We start from the raw sequence: 21,308 nt of genomic DNA on the forward strand, positions 1-21,308 counted from the left end.
ATCAGCATCCAGACACTTCTGACTATGGCAAACTACCGCTTGAGCAACGTTGACCAAAGTGTCCACTTGTATACATTTTTTTTGGCATCCCTTTTGACACCTCTGGTATACAATAAGAAAGAATTCTTGATATCTGAACTGTATTGGGAGTCTGGAAACAGTCTATTATTTAAATGGGTTATATAATAGAAAGCCATTTTGTAACATACAGGTCCTGCCTTGAATCTACAGAGAATGGCTTAGCTCAGTATTTTTCAAACTAAAGGTCACAACTGTTTCAGTGAGTCATGAAATCAATTTAGTTAGTCTAACCAACACCTAAAAAGAGAACGAAACAGAGTAGAATGGAATAAATGGAAACTGTGCATGTCTCACATGGTAAGACTAGACAGAAACTTTTGTCCTGTTTCATATATGCATATGTTATGTGTACATGTACTGGTCCATGAGGTAAACTGTATTTCTTACTGTGGATCATGCCCAAAAGCTTGAAAGCCACTGGCCCAGCTGACTTGGTCATATGATAATACAAGAACTTACTGCTTCCTTATAAGTTTTAGGGATCCCTTGAAAAGTTCCTACACACTTATACTTGGAACAGTGTGGAAAGACAAGGGATTTTTTCCAAGTAACTGTGTAACGTGTTCCATAGAGACAGATCTCTGTCTCAAAAGTATTCTGAATACAGTTTCCTGTCAGTGCCTCCCCAAACTAATAAATGTACTAAGTATAATTAAAAGAGTATACACTGGCCGGCCGAGTGGCACGTTGGCTAGGAGTTGGCTTGGGACGCCAGCTCTGAGCAGCAGGGCCCCAGTTCGGATCCCACATATGAGGGCCAGTGGCGCTGCGCCCTCTACAGCTAAGATGGTGAACAACAGCTCCACCTGCAGCTGGGTGCTGTGAGTCGCCGGCAATGGCGTAGGCTGCAGTGGGGCTGGCTGGCAGTGGGAGTGAGCTTTCATGAGCTGCCGTGAGCCGCTGTGAGTGGCCGTCCAATGGCCGGTGACTGACTGCCTCACCCGAGAAGAGTACAATGATAATACCAACATGGGCCAGTGAAGTGACATCCTCCACAACTAGACTGAAGAACAAAAGGACAACAGTTTGTCTGTTCCCCTCCCCCAATTCCCCCATAAAATATTAAAAAAAAAAAAAAAGACTATGCACAAAATATAAAATGGTTCAGTCACTGTGGAAAACAGTTTGGCGGTTCCTCAAAAAGTTAAAGATAAAATGACCATGTGACCCTGCAATTCCAGTCCTAGGTATATACCTCAAAAAATTGAAAACAAGAACTCAAACAAGTACATGTTCATGCTTGTTCATAAAAGCCCTCTTCACAAGAGCCAAAAGGTGGAAATAGCTCAAATGTCCATTAGTAGATGAATGGATAAACCAGTTGTGGTGTATACATACAATGAAACATTATTCATTAAAAGGAACGAAATACTGATACATGCTACCATGTGGATGAACCTCCAAGACATTATGCTGAGTGAAAGAAGCTAAACACTCAAGGTCCCATACTGTATGATCCCATCTATGTGAAATATCCAGAAGGGGTAAATCAATAGAGACAGAACCAGATTGGTGGTTGCCAGGGGATGGAGGACTGCAGGGCGAAGATAAACTGCTTAATGAGGGAGGGGTTGTATCTTGGAATGATGGAAATGTTTTGGAATTAGATAAAGGTGGTGGTTGCACAAAGCTGTGAATGTAATTAATGCCAGTGAATTGTTCACTTTAAAATGATTAATTTTGTTGTATAAAATTTATTTCACTAAATTATTTTTAAAAAATGCCTATAGGTAGGTATAAACACTAGGCATACAAATATCCAGAATCTAAAGAGCAAATATTTCTCAGGATATTAGAAACTGAAGAAAAAAGGGTACCTTTATTTTTACTCAATTTTTTTTTAAAAGAGGGTCATATATACAATAGTCCTTACTAACTAAACTAAAGACTAAAGGAAAAAATGAACGGTAGACAATTTTGATGAACATCTCTGAGAAAATTGACCTATACAAGTACTTTTCTGGAAACATCTTTTAAACATCAAAATTCAGCAAGAGAGGAACCACTACTAATCTTAAATATAAAGGAGAAAATAAGGAAGGAAGTGAGAACATCTGGGCAAAACTTCGGATTTCAAGGAAGGGGAATGTAAACCAGTAAGCCAATCCTCTGGTTTCCAGTTGACGCGAAGCAACTACTCTCCTCTTCCCTTGGAGGAAATTACTTTCATTGTTGTTACAATGCGTATCTGCCTCTGGAGAGAGTTCACTAGAGGTACCCTGGCATCTGGGGAGTATGCTATGAAGGAGGATGGCTGTGGAGACTAAATCAAGGTTTTTCAAACTTGGATCAACAGAGCCCTAAAGGTCATTAAGGTGGGTAGAGTGAGGGATGGGGAATGGGAGAGGAGAAGGGAGGTGGAGTTGCTGATGCCCTAGGCTGCTATGCCGGCTTTCTTCAGAGCAGGTTTTTTTTTACCTTTTAAATATTGGGATTCTATGCTAAGGCTTCACCTGGAAAAATAAAATTCTGCTGCTAAAGAAAAGTTTGAAAACCATTAGCCTGGATCGAAGATTCCTAAACCTGGCTGCTCAACAGAAAAAGAGCTTTTTCAAATTACAAATTCTTGGGCCATACCTCTAGACCTAGAGAAATAATAACTCCCCAAGGGATTCTTGTGCAGCAGCCCAAAGCAAATCCACAGTGTTTGGGAAGCACTGAACGAGATGCCTTGCTTCCTGGAGAGCCTATGACGAAAGAGAACTTAAGTGGGTAGGCAGAAAACTTGGGCAAAAGAGCTGCTGGTAGCAGATGGAAAAAAAGAACACAGACAGCTAAATCACTAGAGTCTAATGAAAAAAAAAATTGGTAAATGAGGAGCTTGCCTAGGACCAGAAGTTCCTCTAGAGGTTTAATTGCCTAGCAATGATCTCACAGCCTACTGTAACTGTCCATACTGGTGCTGGTAGTAAAAATGGCTTAATTCAGCAACTGTCCAAAAAAGTATAATGTGAGCCACAAGGTATCGTTTAAAATTTTCTAGTAGCCACGTTAAAAAAGGTAAAAAAATAGTGAAATTAACATCAATAGTATATTTTATTTAATCCAGTGTACCCCAAATAATATCATTTTAACACGCAATTTAATATAAAAATCATTAAATGATATATTTTACCTTTTTTTTTTTTTAACTAAGTCTTTAGAATGTTACAGCCTTTCTCAATCAGACTAGGTATCAAGTGCTCAATAACCACATGTGGCTGGTGGCTACCACAATGTATACAGTGCAGGACTAATTTACAAAAGGTCAAGCTACAATATTTCCTTTAAAAACTGATAATCTATTGTAATAAAAACATAAAAAGCCCACGCATCACTTCCCCAGCCCTAGAGACCCTGCTCCCAAGGTAGTGAGAAAACAGTTTTGTCTGCAGACCTCATACCCAACTTCACGTCTTCATTCCTGGCCCTGTTCTCTCTTCCCAGCAGGAGAGTTTGTGTTCTAGACATTTTCCCCAGAATGTTCTACTCCCAAAGCCTGTTAAAAATATCTAAAACTAAATTCACCATCTTCCTTCCAAAATAAAAAAATGAATTTACCGCTTGGTTTTCCTATTTCTATTAGTCATCTAGGATAAAAACTTCAGAGTCAAATGCTTCCTTTTTCTTTATTCTACAAAAGCACCAAGTTCTATTTATCCTTCCTTTGAAATCTTTCTCTCACTGGAACTTTCTGCTTCTTGTGCTATCTGCTGATCTGTCCAGTACACTGTTACCAAATACATATACTTAATATACTATATATAATGTCATTTCTCTTCAGTGGCTCTATAATGTCTTACACTTCAGCTTTCAATTCAGGACCATGCGCAATCTTGCTCCTATCCACACACCTGGCTTATATCATTCCAGCTTTATTGTTCACCAGTCTCCTGGAAGAAACTTTATTTTAGGCAAACTATCCTAATAGCTGTCTCCTGAATATGCCTTACAACTCCTCGTCTCTGCATTTTCTGACTTTCTAACCACCTAGAATGACCTTAGTCCAGCTTTACCTATCCAAGTCTTTACTCCACAGATATTTATGTCAGGCACTGTACCAGGTTCTGGAGACAGAATAAATAATCCTAATCTATTTGAAATCTTTCGTTACACGTCAATTATACCTCAATAGAGCTGAAATTAAAAAAGAAAAAAGAAATCTACCTGACTATGCCAAAACAGAAGTGGTTTTGCATTGCTGAGTTATTCTTACAAGGCATATAGCTTATATGCCTTATAAGAACACACTGGGCCCTTAAACTTTGCTGCCTTATATTGCTAATGATCAAATTTTCCCATAAATATTTATTCTTTCTTGCCAAATAGATGGTGGGTTTCCTGAAAGCATGGACTAGGGTCATACCAATGTGTTGTCCCTGGTTAACATTCAGTTAGTTGCAAGTACTAAATACACATTTGTTGATTGACAAGTACTTGTAAAAGAGGGAGGGCCTGCAGGAGGAGGATTCTACATGGAAAACAGACCCCCGAGTGATGCACTGGCAAATTAGGATCAGAGGAGCAGGGAAGGGCTGCAAGAACCCCGAAGCTGAGGAAAGCACTTGGCAAGTTTCACTTTTCCAATTCCATTTGCAAAGAAATTCAGAATTGGCAACTCTTAAGTTAGTATCAGTAGTCCTCAACAACATAAGTGATCAGCTTTAAAAATCCTTTCTTGGCATGAAATTAGCATAATACCACTGGTGAAGTTGAATATACATACATAATATCAGACCTAAGAAGATTAACTCATGGGGGCGGCTGGGTAGCTCAGTTGGTTAGAGCACGAGCTCTGAGCAATAGGGTTGCCGGTTTGAGTCCCACATGGGCCAGTGAGCTGTGCCCTCTGCAACTAGATTGGAGACAATAACTTGAGCTGAGCTGCCGCTGAGCTGCCAGTGGGCGGCCAGATGGCTCAGTTGGTTAGAGAGCATGCTCTTAACAACAAGGCTGCTGGTTCGACTCCCGGATAGGATGGTGAGCTGTGCCCCCCTGCAACCAGATTGAAAGCGGCGACTGGATTTGGAGCTGAGCTGTGCCCTCCACAACTAAGACTGAAGAATAGCAACTTGACTTGGAGCTGATGGGTCCTGGGAAAAACACACTGTTTTCCAATAAAGTAATAAATTAAAAAAAAAAAAAAGATGTAAGAGTTGTTTAAAAAAAGAAAAAAGAAGAAGATAACTCACCACATGTTGTGCTCAAAAACTTTGGCTGGGTCAGTTAAAATCCTTGATCCCAGAGGGGCCACTGGGGGATCACTACTTTGGCATCTTTGTGGCACCTTTCCTATCCTTAGACAGGAAATAGAATTTCTCCAAATCCCATTCATCCTAATGAGTGCCTGGAAAGTTACAAACAATTCATTAGTCAATATGGATTAAACTGTGTAGTTTATCTAACAGTCAAAAGCTGGTCCAAAAAGTGTACAACCTGAGAAAGGACAGGAAAACTATATATTTTTAAATGAAATATGGGCATGACGACTTCTCTCCTGAAGTATTTTCAGGCTAAGAGAAGGGAAAAGAATATTTAGAGTGTGTGACATTGGATGGCATTCTTTATAAGTCACAGCCTTGATCAATTTTGCTTTGTTTGGTATTTGCTTATTTAATTTTTAGCACATGGACAAAGCATGTAAGCCCAGAATCTGGACTTTGAGTATTTTATTATTTTGTTTTGGGAATTCTAGGCAAACATATTTCTAGGGAATATTTTGTGACCACAAGACCAAAAATCCAAGTCTAGTGGCAGAATAAGAAAACAAACCTAGTAAGTCTCATTCCCTGGGCTGAGCAGAATAATATGAAAACTAGTCAAATAAGTAAGTCAATACTGTATTAAGATATAATCCCAGCAATTCTTAACTTTAACAGTCCCGTACACATATATTTTTAAGAATAGTCAGAAATACATTTGCAAAATAGATTTTCCTGTACATAACACATCCTTTAATTCTAGCTCAAGAGGAGAATCATCAGTTTATTAGCTAAATCCACCCTCATTTCTGGAAGAATAACTGAAACATTTAAATAGTATGTCATCTTAATTATGTATTGGCAACTACATTGGTTTAAAGTGTTTATGGAAAAGTATCAAAAAGAAGCTCAAAAGAGCTTACTTCTCCCAATAAGAATCCACTGTTCCACTGCTCGGCATTTTACTCCCATTCAGCTGTTCATTACAACATTCAGCCTGATGCTGTAAGCTGTCAGGTAGAAACAGATGCTGTACAGTGTGTGTACATAACATGCATTAGAGACTATCTGAGGCGCTATTAGGCATAAAAATGACATGTATTGTGCATTCTTTTACCACCTTATTGAAAGTCAATGGGTTTTAAGAGTATGAATTCCAAAATGAACTGCAGAATGTCAAAAACATCTCATTGTGCTTTTAAACATAAAATTCAAGATTTTCCTTGTTGAAAAAAAAAAAAAGGCTTAGTTAGACACACCAAAAAGACTGTAATGGTTCTATTCAAATGTGACTAACAGTGATGAGAAATGAAAGATTCAATAGCTAGTGCTGAGCTCCTGTTTCTTGTTTGTTTTTCCTTCTTAATTAAACAAATGCAAGCAAGCTCTTTGGTGGAGGCAAATGAAATTAAACGCTCCGCCTACCACTACCTCTGCTCTGATGTGCCTTTGTTCTTTCCTCCTGCCAGTGTGCCAGGTAAGACTAACAAAACCCTACCTGCACAATTATTTTTAGAGCTCTCTTCCTGCACTGAATACTACTCATAAAATCTTCTGTATGCTGAAAAGTAGAAACTGATTACACCTAGAAAGACAGGCAATTCATGCTCAAAAGTGTGAAATGATGTAAACGTATTCCACTCAGGAAAGCCAAATCAGAATGAAATTTCAGTCCTTCAAATAATCATGTGATACTTACCTATAACTATCTTTATGTAGAAGAGGAAGAGAGAAAAAAAATACATGAGTTTCTCTCACTATAAATGACCAAGGACCTCTAGAGACAGCTGGAGACAAAAATCATAACCAGATAGGATATTAGGCAATTCAGAAAAATGGCAGAGAAGCATGTGCCTTGTAGGCTGCTAGCCTGCACAGAAGTGTAGTGTGGCCGGGGCCTAAACATGTGGCAATTTGTCCTGCTCAGGCAGCTGTTTTTCTAATTAACCACACAAGCATCTTTATCTACTTCACTTATTTATTATCTGTAAGTCACACACAGACTTGCATAGTTCTTAATCTTTTCTATTATATAAATACACAAATTTATATAACATAATATAAATACATTAAAAAATTACATAAATTCCTTCCCAACTTTTGCTAGCTTCTAAAGGTAGCACCAAGATGCTCGTGAATTGCTTGACTGATTCCACAAAAATGATACTTGTCTGACATAAGTTTAATTGGGAGGAAGTTACTTTTTATTTTCCAGGATGGCTCCTAAGATCCTTAGTTGGAAGAAGGAGGTGACAGGAGACTGTGACAGTATGTAGGCAGCTGTCCAGTTATACTGACTACAGTGATTAACACATATGTGCTTCATGTTACGACTATCCTGCTAGTTTAATGTTTACTAGGTCATGTCCATTTGGTGATGGGAAAAAAAGGGCAGGCAGGGTCAGCCCCAAACAGACTTCTGGCAGAGAAAGTTGGTTTCTGCTACCAGTGTCCCTTTCTCTTTGTATACACTCTCTTAACTCGCTTTTGGCATACCCTAACTAGAATACAAGTTTAACTAACATGTTATCTGCATAATGAAGCTGTATGGATAAGTAGTATTTTTATTTGAAATAACACAAAGAGGTATAGCTAAAAATAGTCCATTCACCCAAAAGAAGGCAGGAAAGGCAAAACGGGAAATAAAAACAGATGGGACAATTAGAAACCGAATACCAAGGTAGCATATTTAAACCTAACTATATCAATAATTACATTCAATAAATGGCTCCAATTAAAAGGCACAGATTATCAATTTGCATGAAAAAGCAAAACCCAACCATACACTATCTATAAGAAAGTCACTTTAAATACAAAGACACAAATAGATTAAAAATTTAAAAAGAGATACCACACAAACACTGCATAAAAAAACTGGTAGGGCTATATTAATAGACAAAGTAGATTTTTTAAAAAAGGGTATTACAGAGATAAAATGAGACATCTAATAATGACGAGCCAATTCATCAACACATAACAATCCTAAATGTGCATGTATCTAATAACAGAGCTTTAAAATACCTGAAGCAAAAATGGAAAGAACTTTTTAAAAAGAAGAAATTAACAAATTCACAGCAATATTTGGAGATTTTAATAGCCCCCTCTCAGCAATAAATAAAACAATACTCAGAAACAAACTATCAAAAAAATCAATAAGGCTATAAAAGATTTAAATGTTATGAACTTGATCTTAATGTCACCTATAGAAAGAACACTATACCTAATTATAGCAGAATATTCATTCTTTTCAAGTGAACATGGAATATTTGCCAAGATAGGCCATATATGCTAGGCTATAAAACAAGTCCCAATAAATTCCAAAGTATTAAAATCACACAGAGTAATCACTTCTCGGCCTTTGGGCTAAGATCAAGTGTAAAGTCACACAGAGTATGTATGCTTTCTGACCATAACAATATTAAGCATTAATATTTTTTATGAAATTGACTCAATAACTATCCTTCATTTCTCTGATAATCGTCATTTAGTTGTAGTAATAGACAAGGTAAAGTTTAAAAAGTGGTATTTCTTTTACTTACTTTGCTTATAGTTTTTCACTTTCAGCTCCCCATCCTATGATGGCTCTTCCTCTCAAGTCCTGTCGAGGTCAAACAGAATGAGCATGACTTTAGTCCCATGGCTCTCTGACAATCTCAACACCGTGATTCAGTCCTGAATAGTCAATTGGCTCAAGCAATCACTAAGGAACAGATCCAGAAAAGAACTGAAGCTCATTTAAGTGTCTGAATGCTAAAATTTCATTATAAATAGCATTTATGCTATCAAGTATACAGAGGTATGCCATAAAGCACTGATACACTTCCTGCCAGCTCTGGGTGTAGGTAAGTGTTTGCCTATTTGAGACTGCAAGGAAAACAACATGTATAAAATGACTTGAGTTCTGCATAAAGTATGACATGCTAAGGAGAAGATGGCTTTAATACTTGGCAGTTTTCTGGACCCACCACTAGCACCACCTTGTGCTGTAGCAAAAGAACAGGCCTTAGTATAGGACGACTTGTGGAGAAGAGATCCCTGCCCGATCTCCAAATTTGGGCTAGATGCTTTCCTTCTACTAAAATGGAGCCCTTTTCACCATGATTCACATATCTGCCTTACTACATCAACAAGCTATAACATATTCTACCAGAATAGGTAAAATGTATTTACAAGGGTATTTCATATTACAAACATGAAAGTATTGCTTAAATAATTGCAAATTTTATTTTTGTAGGGTAACAGTTCTCAGTACTTTTTAAATAAAAAGGATGATTTTAGTTAAAGAAAATACTCCATATTATATTTTGCAAATTGAAGAAAACCTTCCAGGAAGTAACGTACCAATCCCAATTTAATTTTCATGTAAATCCAATTTTTTTTTGAAAAGTTAAGTGTTTACCAAGTGTAAGGCCTTGTTCTAAGCACTTACATGTATTATCTTATTTAACTTCTATTTCCTTATCAAAGGGTACTATTTTTATTCCTGTAATACAGAGGAAAAACCCCTATGTGATAAAGTAACATGCTTAAGGTCACCCAACCAATAACTGATGGGGCTCCAAGTAGTCTAACAGGAGAGCCCACGCTCTACTATTTTTTAGAAAATATCTTTATTATTCACACACATAGAGCTTGCCATTCACACTCGACTTTTGTACACCACACATGCCAGAAGGATCAGAGTACTGATTCCCCAGTCTGTACTGGGGTTACTATTTTGCAACTGATTTAAGGCTCAGAATTCCTTCTATCCCTTCATCTCTCTCAATTCTGTTTCTTTTACTGGGCCTTAATCAAGTAGCAAAAACGCCACTGCAAGACACCAGTCCCCAGATTTAGGAGGGCATAGTTATTCTTTCTAGTACTCAAATATCAAGATACAAGCAAAGTACTCTTGCATCGCATAAATAATGTAACATTTAACACTCAGTTCTTTAACTGGTCTACTTTTACACAGCGGAGGAGTAGAGGCAAAGAAGGACTTACTTCCCTTGTTATTAAAGCTTGATCCTAAGATTTTATTCTCATATCTTAACACTACTAGCAGAGAACCAAAGAACTAGAGCAAATAGAACTTCTGGCTGTGTGAATCCGTAACAATTATCCCTGGAGCACTTAGCTGGCTCTGAGCAAAAAACTATTTGTAAGGCTCCCCAAGAATGATTCCCAGTTGTCTCAGCTCACTGAAATCCCAGGGAAAGAAAACGGCAGTTAATTATACACTAAATGCCTGTCCTCCATTTAAAAGTTAACTCCCTTTCGATGTTTCCTGGGCTCTGAGCATCCTTTAACTAAACTGGTGAGAGTTCATGTTTTTTACCTTTGTAACTGTTAGCTTTTTTTCCCCTAAGCTGCAAAACTGGTACAAAGGTTTCATTCAGAGGAATAAGCATCATCTAGATAAAGTTACACTAACATTACCTGAAAGGCTAGCATTAATGAGAGCAAATTAAAGTGCTATTGTTGTACTATGTTGGATAGCGAACGCCAACAGGTAAGAAACACTTAAGTATCAACTACACTGAGGTGAAAACTGAAGCTTCAATTAACCCTGGCAATTTCAGTGAACTCAGAGGGTGACCATCTGTGAGGCAAACAGCTCAGGCAACTTATACATCTTGTTTTCATCTTTCTTTGGATGATTATAATTTCAGGGTATAAGTAAGGTTATTAGCAAGAACAGAACAACAACAATAATTACAGTAAGTATTTACAGAGCACTTTGATTGCCCTGTGACGTCAGTCACGCTGCAGCTTCTAAATGGGAACCTCATGCTTAGTGTTGGCTCTCCATGACACCCTTACAGGTGGCATCCCATGTACTCACTCACACAGAGAGGCTGCTGGGACTCACAAGTTATTTATTTAAGGCAGTTCATGTAAACCCATCTCAAAAACTGCCTCAATTCAAAATATCTGAAGGGTATACTATTCTTATTACTCTGGAAGTTGTCTCTAAAAACATGCTGGACCACAATGAAATCTATTTTAACTCATCTACCTGGCATTTCACATGTGTGTATACTACAGTCACTTCTGGAGACACTGATCAGATTTGGTGGACTGATAAAGGATGAGTTATATACATACTCTATGCGTTATCAGTCCTTACAAATTCCATTTAAAAACTCACATGGATGAGATTAATGGAGTTCTGCCCTTAATGAGACTTCTGCTTTCCTAGTCATTGCAAAGGTCTCTATCCCTAAGTACACTAGAACTAGATGACAGAAGATGCTTGTACCTGAATGCAGGATTTACACAGTCATGTATGGACTAATGTATCAATAAGGTTGCCCTGGCACAAAATGAAATATTATAAAAAAAAATAATTCAAGTCATAATGGATGTTAGATATAAAAATCTGAAATACAACATTAGTGAATAAAAGTGTCCGAATTTGAATGTATTTCCATATTTTAAAAGAATGTGGGATTTAGGTAGGCAGAGGTTATAGCACTGTGTAAATTCTATTATAAAGAACCACAATTAGTTATAACTTGCAAAAAAGCAAGGGAAACTGCACCATGGACTGTCAGGTAAAATGTTTCCTGCCACACCACAGGAGGCACAATGCAGTTAGAAATGGGGCCAGAGAATGAAAAGTAAAATGCATGGGAATGGTATAATTTCTACATGAGAATACACAAGTTGCACGTTTCCAGAGAGCATTTAGAATTCCATAGGATTATAAAGTGGGGGCCAGAGTATGTTAGATTCCTCCTTAGATGCACCTGTGCTTTCTACTTAAAACAGTCAGATGCTGCTCCCATTGGGGTCACTCCTTTTCTCCTCTTGTCTTGAAGAGTCTTCTTGGCCTGGCCTTCCATCTGTCCTCAGGCCATTTATCCAATAGGAAACAAATCCCTGATTTCTTTGTGGCCTTGTGATTACTGGGAGCTTAACTGCAACATCTTGTTCTTATTCAAAGGGTTAGTCTTCCTAAAAATTTACCTCCCAGATACTCTTGCAGCTGGAGAAGATGTGTGACCATGTTCTGGTTGATAGAAGTCTGCTAATGGCTCAAGTCTTTGCTTAAAGGGAAAGGAGCAGGAGGATAGTACCAACTTGCTGGTACCAACTCACCCTGCCTCTTTCCTGAACTTAGATGTGATGCTGTGTACTACAAAGGAGGAAAAGGGCCTGGTTGTTGATGGCATCCCTGAACAGGCAAACCCACTGACAGTTACCACCTTCCTCTGGAATTCTTGCTAGGTGAGAAAAATAAATCCTTATATATTTCAGCCACTATTAGGTTTTCTGTTATTTTCATCCAAGAGGATGCTAACATACAATATCCATTATTGTTAAGTCCTGGGAATCCAAGGACAAATCCATTTGGCTCCTGCCCTCAAGAACCTTACCAGTGAATAGGAATGAGACGCAAACAGAGTCCTATACATGTATATTAGAGGTAGGTATAAGGTGGCATTAGAGCACAGAGGAATGAACTAGTCTATTGATAGTAGCTAGGAAGAGCTTCCCAGTGGGGGCAACATTTGTGCTGGGGCTAGAAGAATGAGTGGGGATATTTCAAGAAGATAAGGGTGAAAGTCAGGGCATCTCAGGCAGAGGGATAAATAAAGATGAAGAAGTGTGAAAGTGCATGGTATACACAGAGAATAAAAAATAATTTGGAAAAATATGCTAAGTAACTTTGAAAATAAGTAGAGTCTGTAAGGAACAGCAACAGGAACTGTAATTAGCACAGTACTCCCGTTGATAAAGGGTTAATGATTCTAAATCCGCTATAAAAATATATTGGAATTGAATAATTCAGACGTAGATAGTAGATGGTGGGATCCAGGTTTCTCACTGATAGTAGGAAGTCACATACAAGCAAAGGGAGAAGGCTAGAACCATCCATATGGTAATGGATTAGAACTGGAGTCATCAGTATGAACTTATGTTTAGTTGAATATAAATACATATATTATGTATAGAAATATTTGTAGATATATATATATACACAGGTTAGTGTAAATATATACACTATATATATATATATACACACACACATATATACATATATGTAAATAAAACCATATACCGTATTTGCCGGCGTATAAGACGATTTTTTGGCCCTGAAAAATATGCCTCCAAGTGGGGGGTCGTCTTATACGCCAGGTACACTTCAGATACACTGCCCATAGTGCTTGCCCCGTGCCATAGTGGCCTCCCGATGCCCGCCCACTTCATTCCACATACCGTTCAGGCATCAGCAGCGCTGCTGGGTGTATGCTCGGCTGTTATGCGATTTTGCTGTTATGCGATTTTACCACACTCACAAAATCGCACACAGCCGACCATACACCCAGTATGATAGCGCAAAATCGCGAATCGTGATACCATACTGGGTGTATGGTCGGCTGTGTGCGATTTTGCGAGTGTGGTAAATTCGGGTTACCGTATATTTCTTTACATATGCATTGAAGATTCGCGATTTTGCGCTATCATGGTGCCTGTTAGAATGTTGAAGAGCTCGCACTTGCGCACTAGTGAGGTCCCAGGGAGATGCTGATGCAAGGGTGGACCAGACTGCTATAGTGACAGGGCAGGCAAACAGGGAGCAGGGACCAATCAAATCAGGCTTTGTATACAGCCAACAGACAACCACAATACTGCACCATTGTACAGTACAGCATAGAAAATGTCGACCAGTCAAATCCCGATCATCCCTATCATGGCACCAGCCAAAAGAAAGAAGTATGATGCAAATTTTAAACTGAAAGTTATAAACTTTGCTAAGGAAAATAATAATTGTGCTGCTGCAAGACAATATGGAGTAACAGAAAAGATGGTTCGGGGCTGGAAATCAAATGAGAAAGCATTAAAGAGTATGCCAAGGGGTAAGTGTGCATTAAGAAGAGGCACCCCACATTGGCCAGAACTCAAAAAACATGTAGCAGACATGGTGGCTCAACATCGCCAAAACGGTTATGTGGTGACACGAAATACAATACGCTTGTTTGCACTTCAGTGGGCCAAATCAAATCTGATATTGTTTTACCTTTTATTTGGTGTGTGGAAGGTGTGCGGAAGAGGGGGTAGTCTTATACGGCGAGTATATAACAAACTCTGTATTTTGAGTGGAAATGTTAGGGGGTCGTCTTATACGCCCAGTCGTCTTATACGCCGGCAAATACGGTATATATATATATATATATTTATAATATGGCTTTATACACACACACACACACACACACACACACACATTTTCCTTACTCTGCTATCTGAGAGGGCTTAGAAGCAACCACACCCATAGGAACAAACATACCAAGCACCCAGATCTTGGTTTCTAATACCATTCTCTATTAAAAGGAACCAGAGAACCCTGGAGAAATGGCTGATTATAGGACTGTGGCAGAGAACATATAAGATAAGCCTATAGAATTTTGTAGTGCCAGAAAAGTGCTCAAACAACAACAAACAACTCAAAACCCCACAACGAAAGGGGTATGTCAATGGTACACATGAGCCAAATGAAAGAGCTCCCAATGGCCAAAGCTGAAACACTTAGGGCAACAAAATAAACAAAGTAGTTCTGGATTATAACCCAAAGTATAAAATACATATCCATATGTTCATACTTATATAAATGATTAATTGAATAAATAAATAAATAAATAAATAAATAGGATTGAAAAGATAAATCTCCCATGCAAAAGAACTCCCAATACTTTCTGTAGACACTCTGCCCAAGGAGGTAGAGCATGACTCTTCATTCCTTAAGTATGGGCTGTGCGTAGTGACTTCCTTCTAAAGAGTATAGAAGGAGGAAAAAGTAACTCTGCAGTGGAGAAACCCTACAAACACTACCTCAGTCAGGTAGGTGATCAAGGTTAACATCAACAGCGATAAGGCATGTTGATTGTATGAACTCATGATGTGGTGGGATGAGAATGTCACTTTACCTCTGTGTTCTTCTTCCTCCCCGAAACCCACACCCCAGTCTCATCATGAGAAAAACACCAAACAAACCCCAACTGAGGAACACAATTTGGGGAGCGGGGACACATAATTCAGTCCTTAACAAAACCTATCTTGGAGTGGTGAGGGGCCTGGCCTTAGGAATGGCACATACAACGTCAGGATGAAACCAACTCTGAGGCAGGAAAATTAGGAAGATAGAAAGTAGGTGCCACTGTTAAGTAGTTGGATTAAGTTTCATTTTAAGCAAGTTCCACCTCTGGCTTTTTCAGTTATTGAGCCAATACATTCCCTCAGTTGTTTAAGCCTGTCTCGGTTTTCTGTTCCCTGCAACCTTAAGTAACCCAATAAAGAAATTATGTGATTTCTTCTACCACCTGGCAGTCTGGGGGCGAAGTATTTGGTTTTATCTAGATTAGGCCTGTCCAGGCTGGTAGTTCAGAAAGTGTTGATAGAGGATGATGGATTTGAGGGAGAACATATTGAGTTGTCGAAAAAGTTCATGACGTATTTATTCTATGTTTTTCGTTGCAAAAATGCGTCATGACTTTTCCGACAACCCAATAATTGATGATCATGAAATAAACCCAAAATGACCAGAAATAAAAAATAAAGAGGAGGGAAGAGAAGGATAAAGAGGATAGGAGCTGATGAACTTGACGTGGCTGAAGTCTGGGTTTAATAAAAACAAGAGAAGGGAAGACAGATAGCAGGTCCTGGTTAGAAATTAGGCCTTCTGATTAACCCATGTCACCTAGTAACCAAAAGGGTAACACTGTGACAATGAGAAGGCAATCCTGCTCTGAACGAGAGGCTCTTCCAGTGAGGTTAGAACCACAAGGCCATAAACACCTATGAAAGAGAAACATTTTAGAATGGACAGAGACTAAAATATGGACTCTCATACTCCACCTCATTTTAATCTGAAGATCATTATAATAGCTCTCCAACCCTTGTTCTTCAGGAACAATCTCTCACTGGACATATTTATTAAAACAGGGTTTGCCAAACTAAGGTCCCACGACAAATTTTTAAATTGTGTTTTTATTACGATAATAATCTAAAAAAATCAATAGGAGCAAATGTAAACTGCTACTTGGTTTCAGTGCCGGTGTCTGCATTTATGATCGTGTTGAAACAAGCAGCAGATATAATGTGGAAATGATGCATCTGAGTATCCAGCACGCTGCAGACGAGTATGCAATATTTTGCACGGAGAAAAATGGTGAGGGAACTGAGAAGACACATAGCACACAACACAGTACAAATGGGCGGAAGTCAAAAGAACCTGTGTGGGGGTGGTCAATACCTTGTTTATAATGAGTGCAGCAATTTAATTTTGGTAAAACATCAGCAGTCACATTCTAATGCTGTTAATCTGAATTTTATTGGCTTTGTGGTTGTATCTCTCTACTTACTTTGATTTTATAGTTGAATAAGAGCCCTATACACAAGGATTTTATACCTGGACTTACATAACAATATACTAAAAATATTTTAAGTCAACCCAGGGGTCTGAGAATTTTTTTCTTTAAATGGAGGTTTACAAGTTTTTTAACATTGAGAAACACAGTATTAGAAGATTCTGTCCCAGAACATCTAATTTTTCCTTAATAGCAGAAATACCCCAAGCAGGGCAGAATCACCTCAAATCTCCATGGAAAGCAATTTCAGGTGAAGAGGTGAAGGATTTGGACTAAGTTGAATCCAGGCTCTGCCACTTGCTACCACATAACCTCTGGCATGATGCTTAACTTTGTTAATCTCAATTTCCTTAATAAAACGTGACTAATAAGATTATTTCAAAATACGTAAGGTTACAGGAGGTGATCTATGTAGCATAGTGCTGGGTGCATGGTAAGTGCTTAGTAAACTGTAGTTGATATTACTGTTATCATTAGCCTGGCTCTTCTTGATGCACAAGAACAACGGACACGTTTAGCTGAAAACTTTTCACTAAAGAAATTACAGGTTTGGGGCATGAGTACCCATGACCTTACTAGTTAGGAATTTATGACCAGATCACCCTATGAAGATCTTTTCCATAGAACCCCTTTTTTCGTCCACAGGAGAATACAGTGCCTCAGTAACAGTGGAGCACTCTTCTCGCAGGATTTGGGGCAAGCGCACAAGTTTTATAGAGCCTTAGAAGAGGCAACGAGAAACCAAGTCATGATTGGCTAGGAGGGCGGGGATTTCCTCATAAGGCCAGCAGGTTCTATTTACTAGGGTAAGGTAAGCGGGCTAATGCTGGGCTGGAGGATTGTGATTGCTGTATGTCAGGTTTCCTTGACAGGTATTTCCGGAAAGTGCAGGCTGGTCTGAGCCACTGGGGCAACAACCATTTTGTGGGTCTGGATATACAAATTAACTGTATCAGAATGTAGGTATACATAAGCAGATGGCTGCCCAGGGGAGCTTTGACTGCAATCCCTCCAGAAAACTGCAATGAACTGGCTGAACCAGTTCTGGTGTGGGGAACAGTAGCTTCTCCCCACAGGCTTTCCAGGACAAGTCTTGTAATTGCCTATGGTCAGGCCTGAAATATCACGTATAGGAGTCTGACCTGAAGCCTGACTCCTCATCCAAAAAAATAAGAATACAAGCATTCTTTACCCAACACATAATAAACCTTATTCTGAGAAATTACGTAGACTTAAAAACCATTAAATTTAATGTGGATGAAAAAGGGGTTCTATGGAAAGTCATCTCACAGGGTGATCTGATCATAAATCCCCAACTGGGCAGGTCATGGTGGGTAGTCACACCCCAGGCATATAGCTTCTTTAGTGAAAGGTTTTAAGCCAGCCTGTCTTTTGTTCTTATGCATCTAGGTTAATACACCTTTAAATGCCAGAAGTAGTACCCCTTGGAGGCATAACCACCCTCCAGAGAGCACATAATCTTTTTTTTTTGGTTTCTGTTAGTGTTATCTTCTTTTCTTTTTTATTATTAGTTTTAGGTGCACAGAACAATGCAATTGTTATCCTTTTCACCCCTCACAAAGTAACAACCCCCTTCCCCATCTACTGCCCTCCCCCCCATATCATACTTACCTATTACAATTCCATTGACTCCATTCCCACACTATACTCCATGTCCCATGACTATGTGTATATATATATATATAATTATAGTTGATATACAATATTATTCAACATCAGCTTCAGAAATATAGTGCGGTGGTCAGGCCTCTACACTGTCCATGAAGTGGTCTCCCTAACAAGACATGAGGCCATCTGGCCCCCTAAAAAATATTTACAACATTATTGATTATATTCCCCAGACTGTCTTTTCTATCCCTGAGGCCATAGTGTAGTTACCAATTTGTATTGTCTTGTCCCTTCCCTTTCTCCTTCATCCCCACCCCCTCCCAACAACCCTCAGTTTTTCCTCTGTCTCTCTGAGACTATTTCTGTTTACTTTTCTCATTTATTCAGTTCTTTAGATTCCACATTTAAGTGAGATCATATGGTATTTGTCTTTCTCTGACTGACTTATTTCACTTAGCATAATGTTCTCTAGGTCCATCCATATCCTTGCAAATGGAACGATTTCCTTCTTCTTTATAGCTGAGTAATACTCCATTTTGTAAATGTACCATCAGAGAGCACATAATCTTAACTATCCTGTAATCCAATCCCCATCTTGCTTTTTCCCCACCTTCATGTAATCTTCTGTACATTCCCTTCTTATTTTCAAATGCTTAAAAGAAACTGCAAAACTGTTCATCTCAAAAGAATTTTAGATATTGTTTTCTGGCAATTATTGTGTTTTGGTTCAAATAAACTTATAAAAATTCCTTACAGGTTTGGACATTTCTTACATTAACATTGTTTTCTTAAAAAGCCCATGAATAATTATGCAACAGCAAGCTGCTTAAGAATAATTGAGAGCATTAATTATATTCTTAAGCTCGAAGGACGACATCCTGTAGAGAAGCCTTAGTAAACTTCAGTCTATATAAGGTCTTATTTCTAAGACCATTTGTAAGTCAGTTGTAAGAGCTTGTAACAGTGACCCTATATCTTCTATTTTTGAAATTTGTACCTCTGATGTAATTCGATTTGACAGTGGTTTGGCTTGGGACTTTTTGAAAGTTTTCTTTTTCCTTTCTTTGCTTCCCACTTTCCACACCCACCCACCCCAAACCTTGATGATTCTGTCTGTTTACAGTGCATTTACTATGCATACCAGTTCCAATGGTTCTGTTTACTTTGGACCAGTGTGCACATCTGGCCAGGTAACTTGGGAGGGTTTTTTGCATCTGTATGGGGTTCACTCCTGACCCTGGGGTAGAATAAATAAACTCTAGGAACAGCCTTTTCCTGATGTTGCCTGGCCAACTTCTCCTTCCTTTGTTTTGCCCCTCCTTGCATGTCTATAAAACCTCTTGGAAATATTGAGAGAGTAAGGCAGTCTTTGTGACAGGGAGTCCACTGTCTTCCCTTAATGCTGGCATTTTGGAATAAAACCTACTTTTCTTTCCAACACTCTCACCTCTCAAGTTTTGGCTTTCGTGGGGCAAGCAGCCTGTCCTTTTGCACAGTAACAAGCTCAGAATCACATTTTTATAGAAACGTTTTAAATGGTGATTAAGAGACCAGGCTAGTCCACACATTTTTGAAATATATAATGTGAATAAAAAGAAGTTTGTTTGTTTAAATGGTCTTAGAAATGTGGCAAATTCCATTTTCTCAAACAGCTGAAACACTGCCAATTCATACTGCCTGGGGCAACTTTCATCTTATTTAACCCAAAAACAATCCGATTAAATGATGCTTCTTTTAAAGTAACACCAAAAACAAAAACAAAACAAAACCGTAATACCTGTCAGCCATCTCTTTGTCACCTGATAACATACGGTGTGTCTATAAAGTAATGTTGTTTAACTAAAAACTAGACCTGTACATCAAAATAAGTGTCGTCCTTTTAAATAAGTACGTAACCTTAAAAGATTACTATTTACTCTAATAATAGTAAAATAGCTTTGAAATTCCATTTTCAGATAATGTCCTCATAGCAAGCTTATTGATTCTTTTTCATAGTCTCGGTGGTGGCAGACTCTTTAAGATATACCGTATTTCCCCATGTAGAAGATGCTCCCATGTAGAAGATGCACCTTAATTTTGGGGCCCAAAATTTGCAAAAAAATGTATTACATAAAGTTATTGAACTCAAGTTTTATTCATCATAAAATTCATACAACTCCTCATCACTGTCAAAACTCCCAACCATTAGCTTGTCCTCATCTGTGTCTGATGACGAATCACTGTCTTCATATATTCCCTCGTCCTCAGCGTGAAATTCAAGCAAAAAAACCTACAACCACTGTATAAGATGCACCCAGTTTTTAGACCCCGAATTTTTCAAAAAAGGGTGCGTCTTCTACATGGGGAAATACTGTATACCCTTCGTTGTCTTTAGAGTATGTTGTTCTTGTTGCCATAAATGTATAACCAGCTTGGAAGAATCATATTCATTGAGGACCAGTGTCTGGTGTGTTCTGTTTTCTTAAACAGTCATAAATCAAGTTCGCACAGTACACACTGTACTACCACAAATGATAGTATCCTTTGTGCTTATTCTTTTTTAAGAAGCCAAAACTATCTGGAAATGTGAGCTAGATTTTTTTTAAGTTTTTTTTTCTTTTTTAAGTATTGATAACAAAAATAGAAAACATACAGGGGAAAAGATCCCTCCCTCTTATGATTGCAACAAAAAATAATATAAAATGTCTAGGAATAAACTAGCCAGAAATGTATAGGACTGATATGAAGAAAGCTAACAACTCTACAGAGGGGCATGGAAGACAATTTTAAAAACAGGAAGACAGTACATGGGTTTCTAGAGTTCAAGATTCAATATTGTAAAAATGTAAATTCTTGCCAAAATCCTCTATAAAATTAAAGTAGTTCCAATCAAAACTCAAAAAATGTTTTGGGGAACTTGAACAAATAATTTAAAAGTTCATCTGGAAGAATAATCCTGCAGGAAGCGCCAGAAAAATACTGGAGGGAAAATGAGTGATGTTGGTTGTGGTGGGATAGAGTTGGAGGTAGGGGTGGGGTGGTGGTGGTGGGGGGTGCTCGCCCTTCCCGACATCACCACATACTA

General features: G+C 38.4%; 1 protein-coding gene across 2 annotated transcripts in view; it reads right to left on the minus strand.

Moving 5' to 3' along the window:
* Nucleotides 1-21,308, minus strand: part of METTL8 (methyltransferase 8, tRNA N3-cytidine) — a 108,388-nt gene that overhangs the window by 63,814 nt on the left and 23,266 nt on the right. For both annotated transcript variants that reach the window (XM_019656809.1, XM_019656811.1), the window contains exons 2-3: nucleotides 8,801-8,859; nucleotides 5,253-5,407 (exon numbers count right to left, since the gene is read on the minus strand). In XM_019656809.1, the coding sequence (XP_019512354.1) occupies nucleotides 5,253-5,395 (143 nt within the window). In that variant the 5' untranslated portion in view covers nucleotides 5,396-5,407; nucleotides 8,801-8,859. The remainder of the gene's footprint in view (nucleotides 1-5,252; nucleotides 5,408-8,800; nucleotides 8,860-21,308) is intronic.

This window comes from Hipposideros armiger, unplaced genomic scaffold (assembly GCF_001890085.2).
Source record: "Hipposideros armiger isolate ML-2016 unplaced genomic scaffold, ASM189008v1 scaffold_266, whole genome shotgun sequence".
NCBI lineage: Eukaryota > Metazoa > Chordata > Mammalia > Chiroptera > Hipposideridae > Hipposideros > Hipposideros armiger.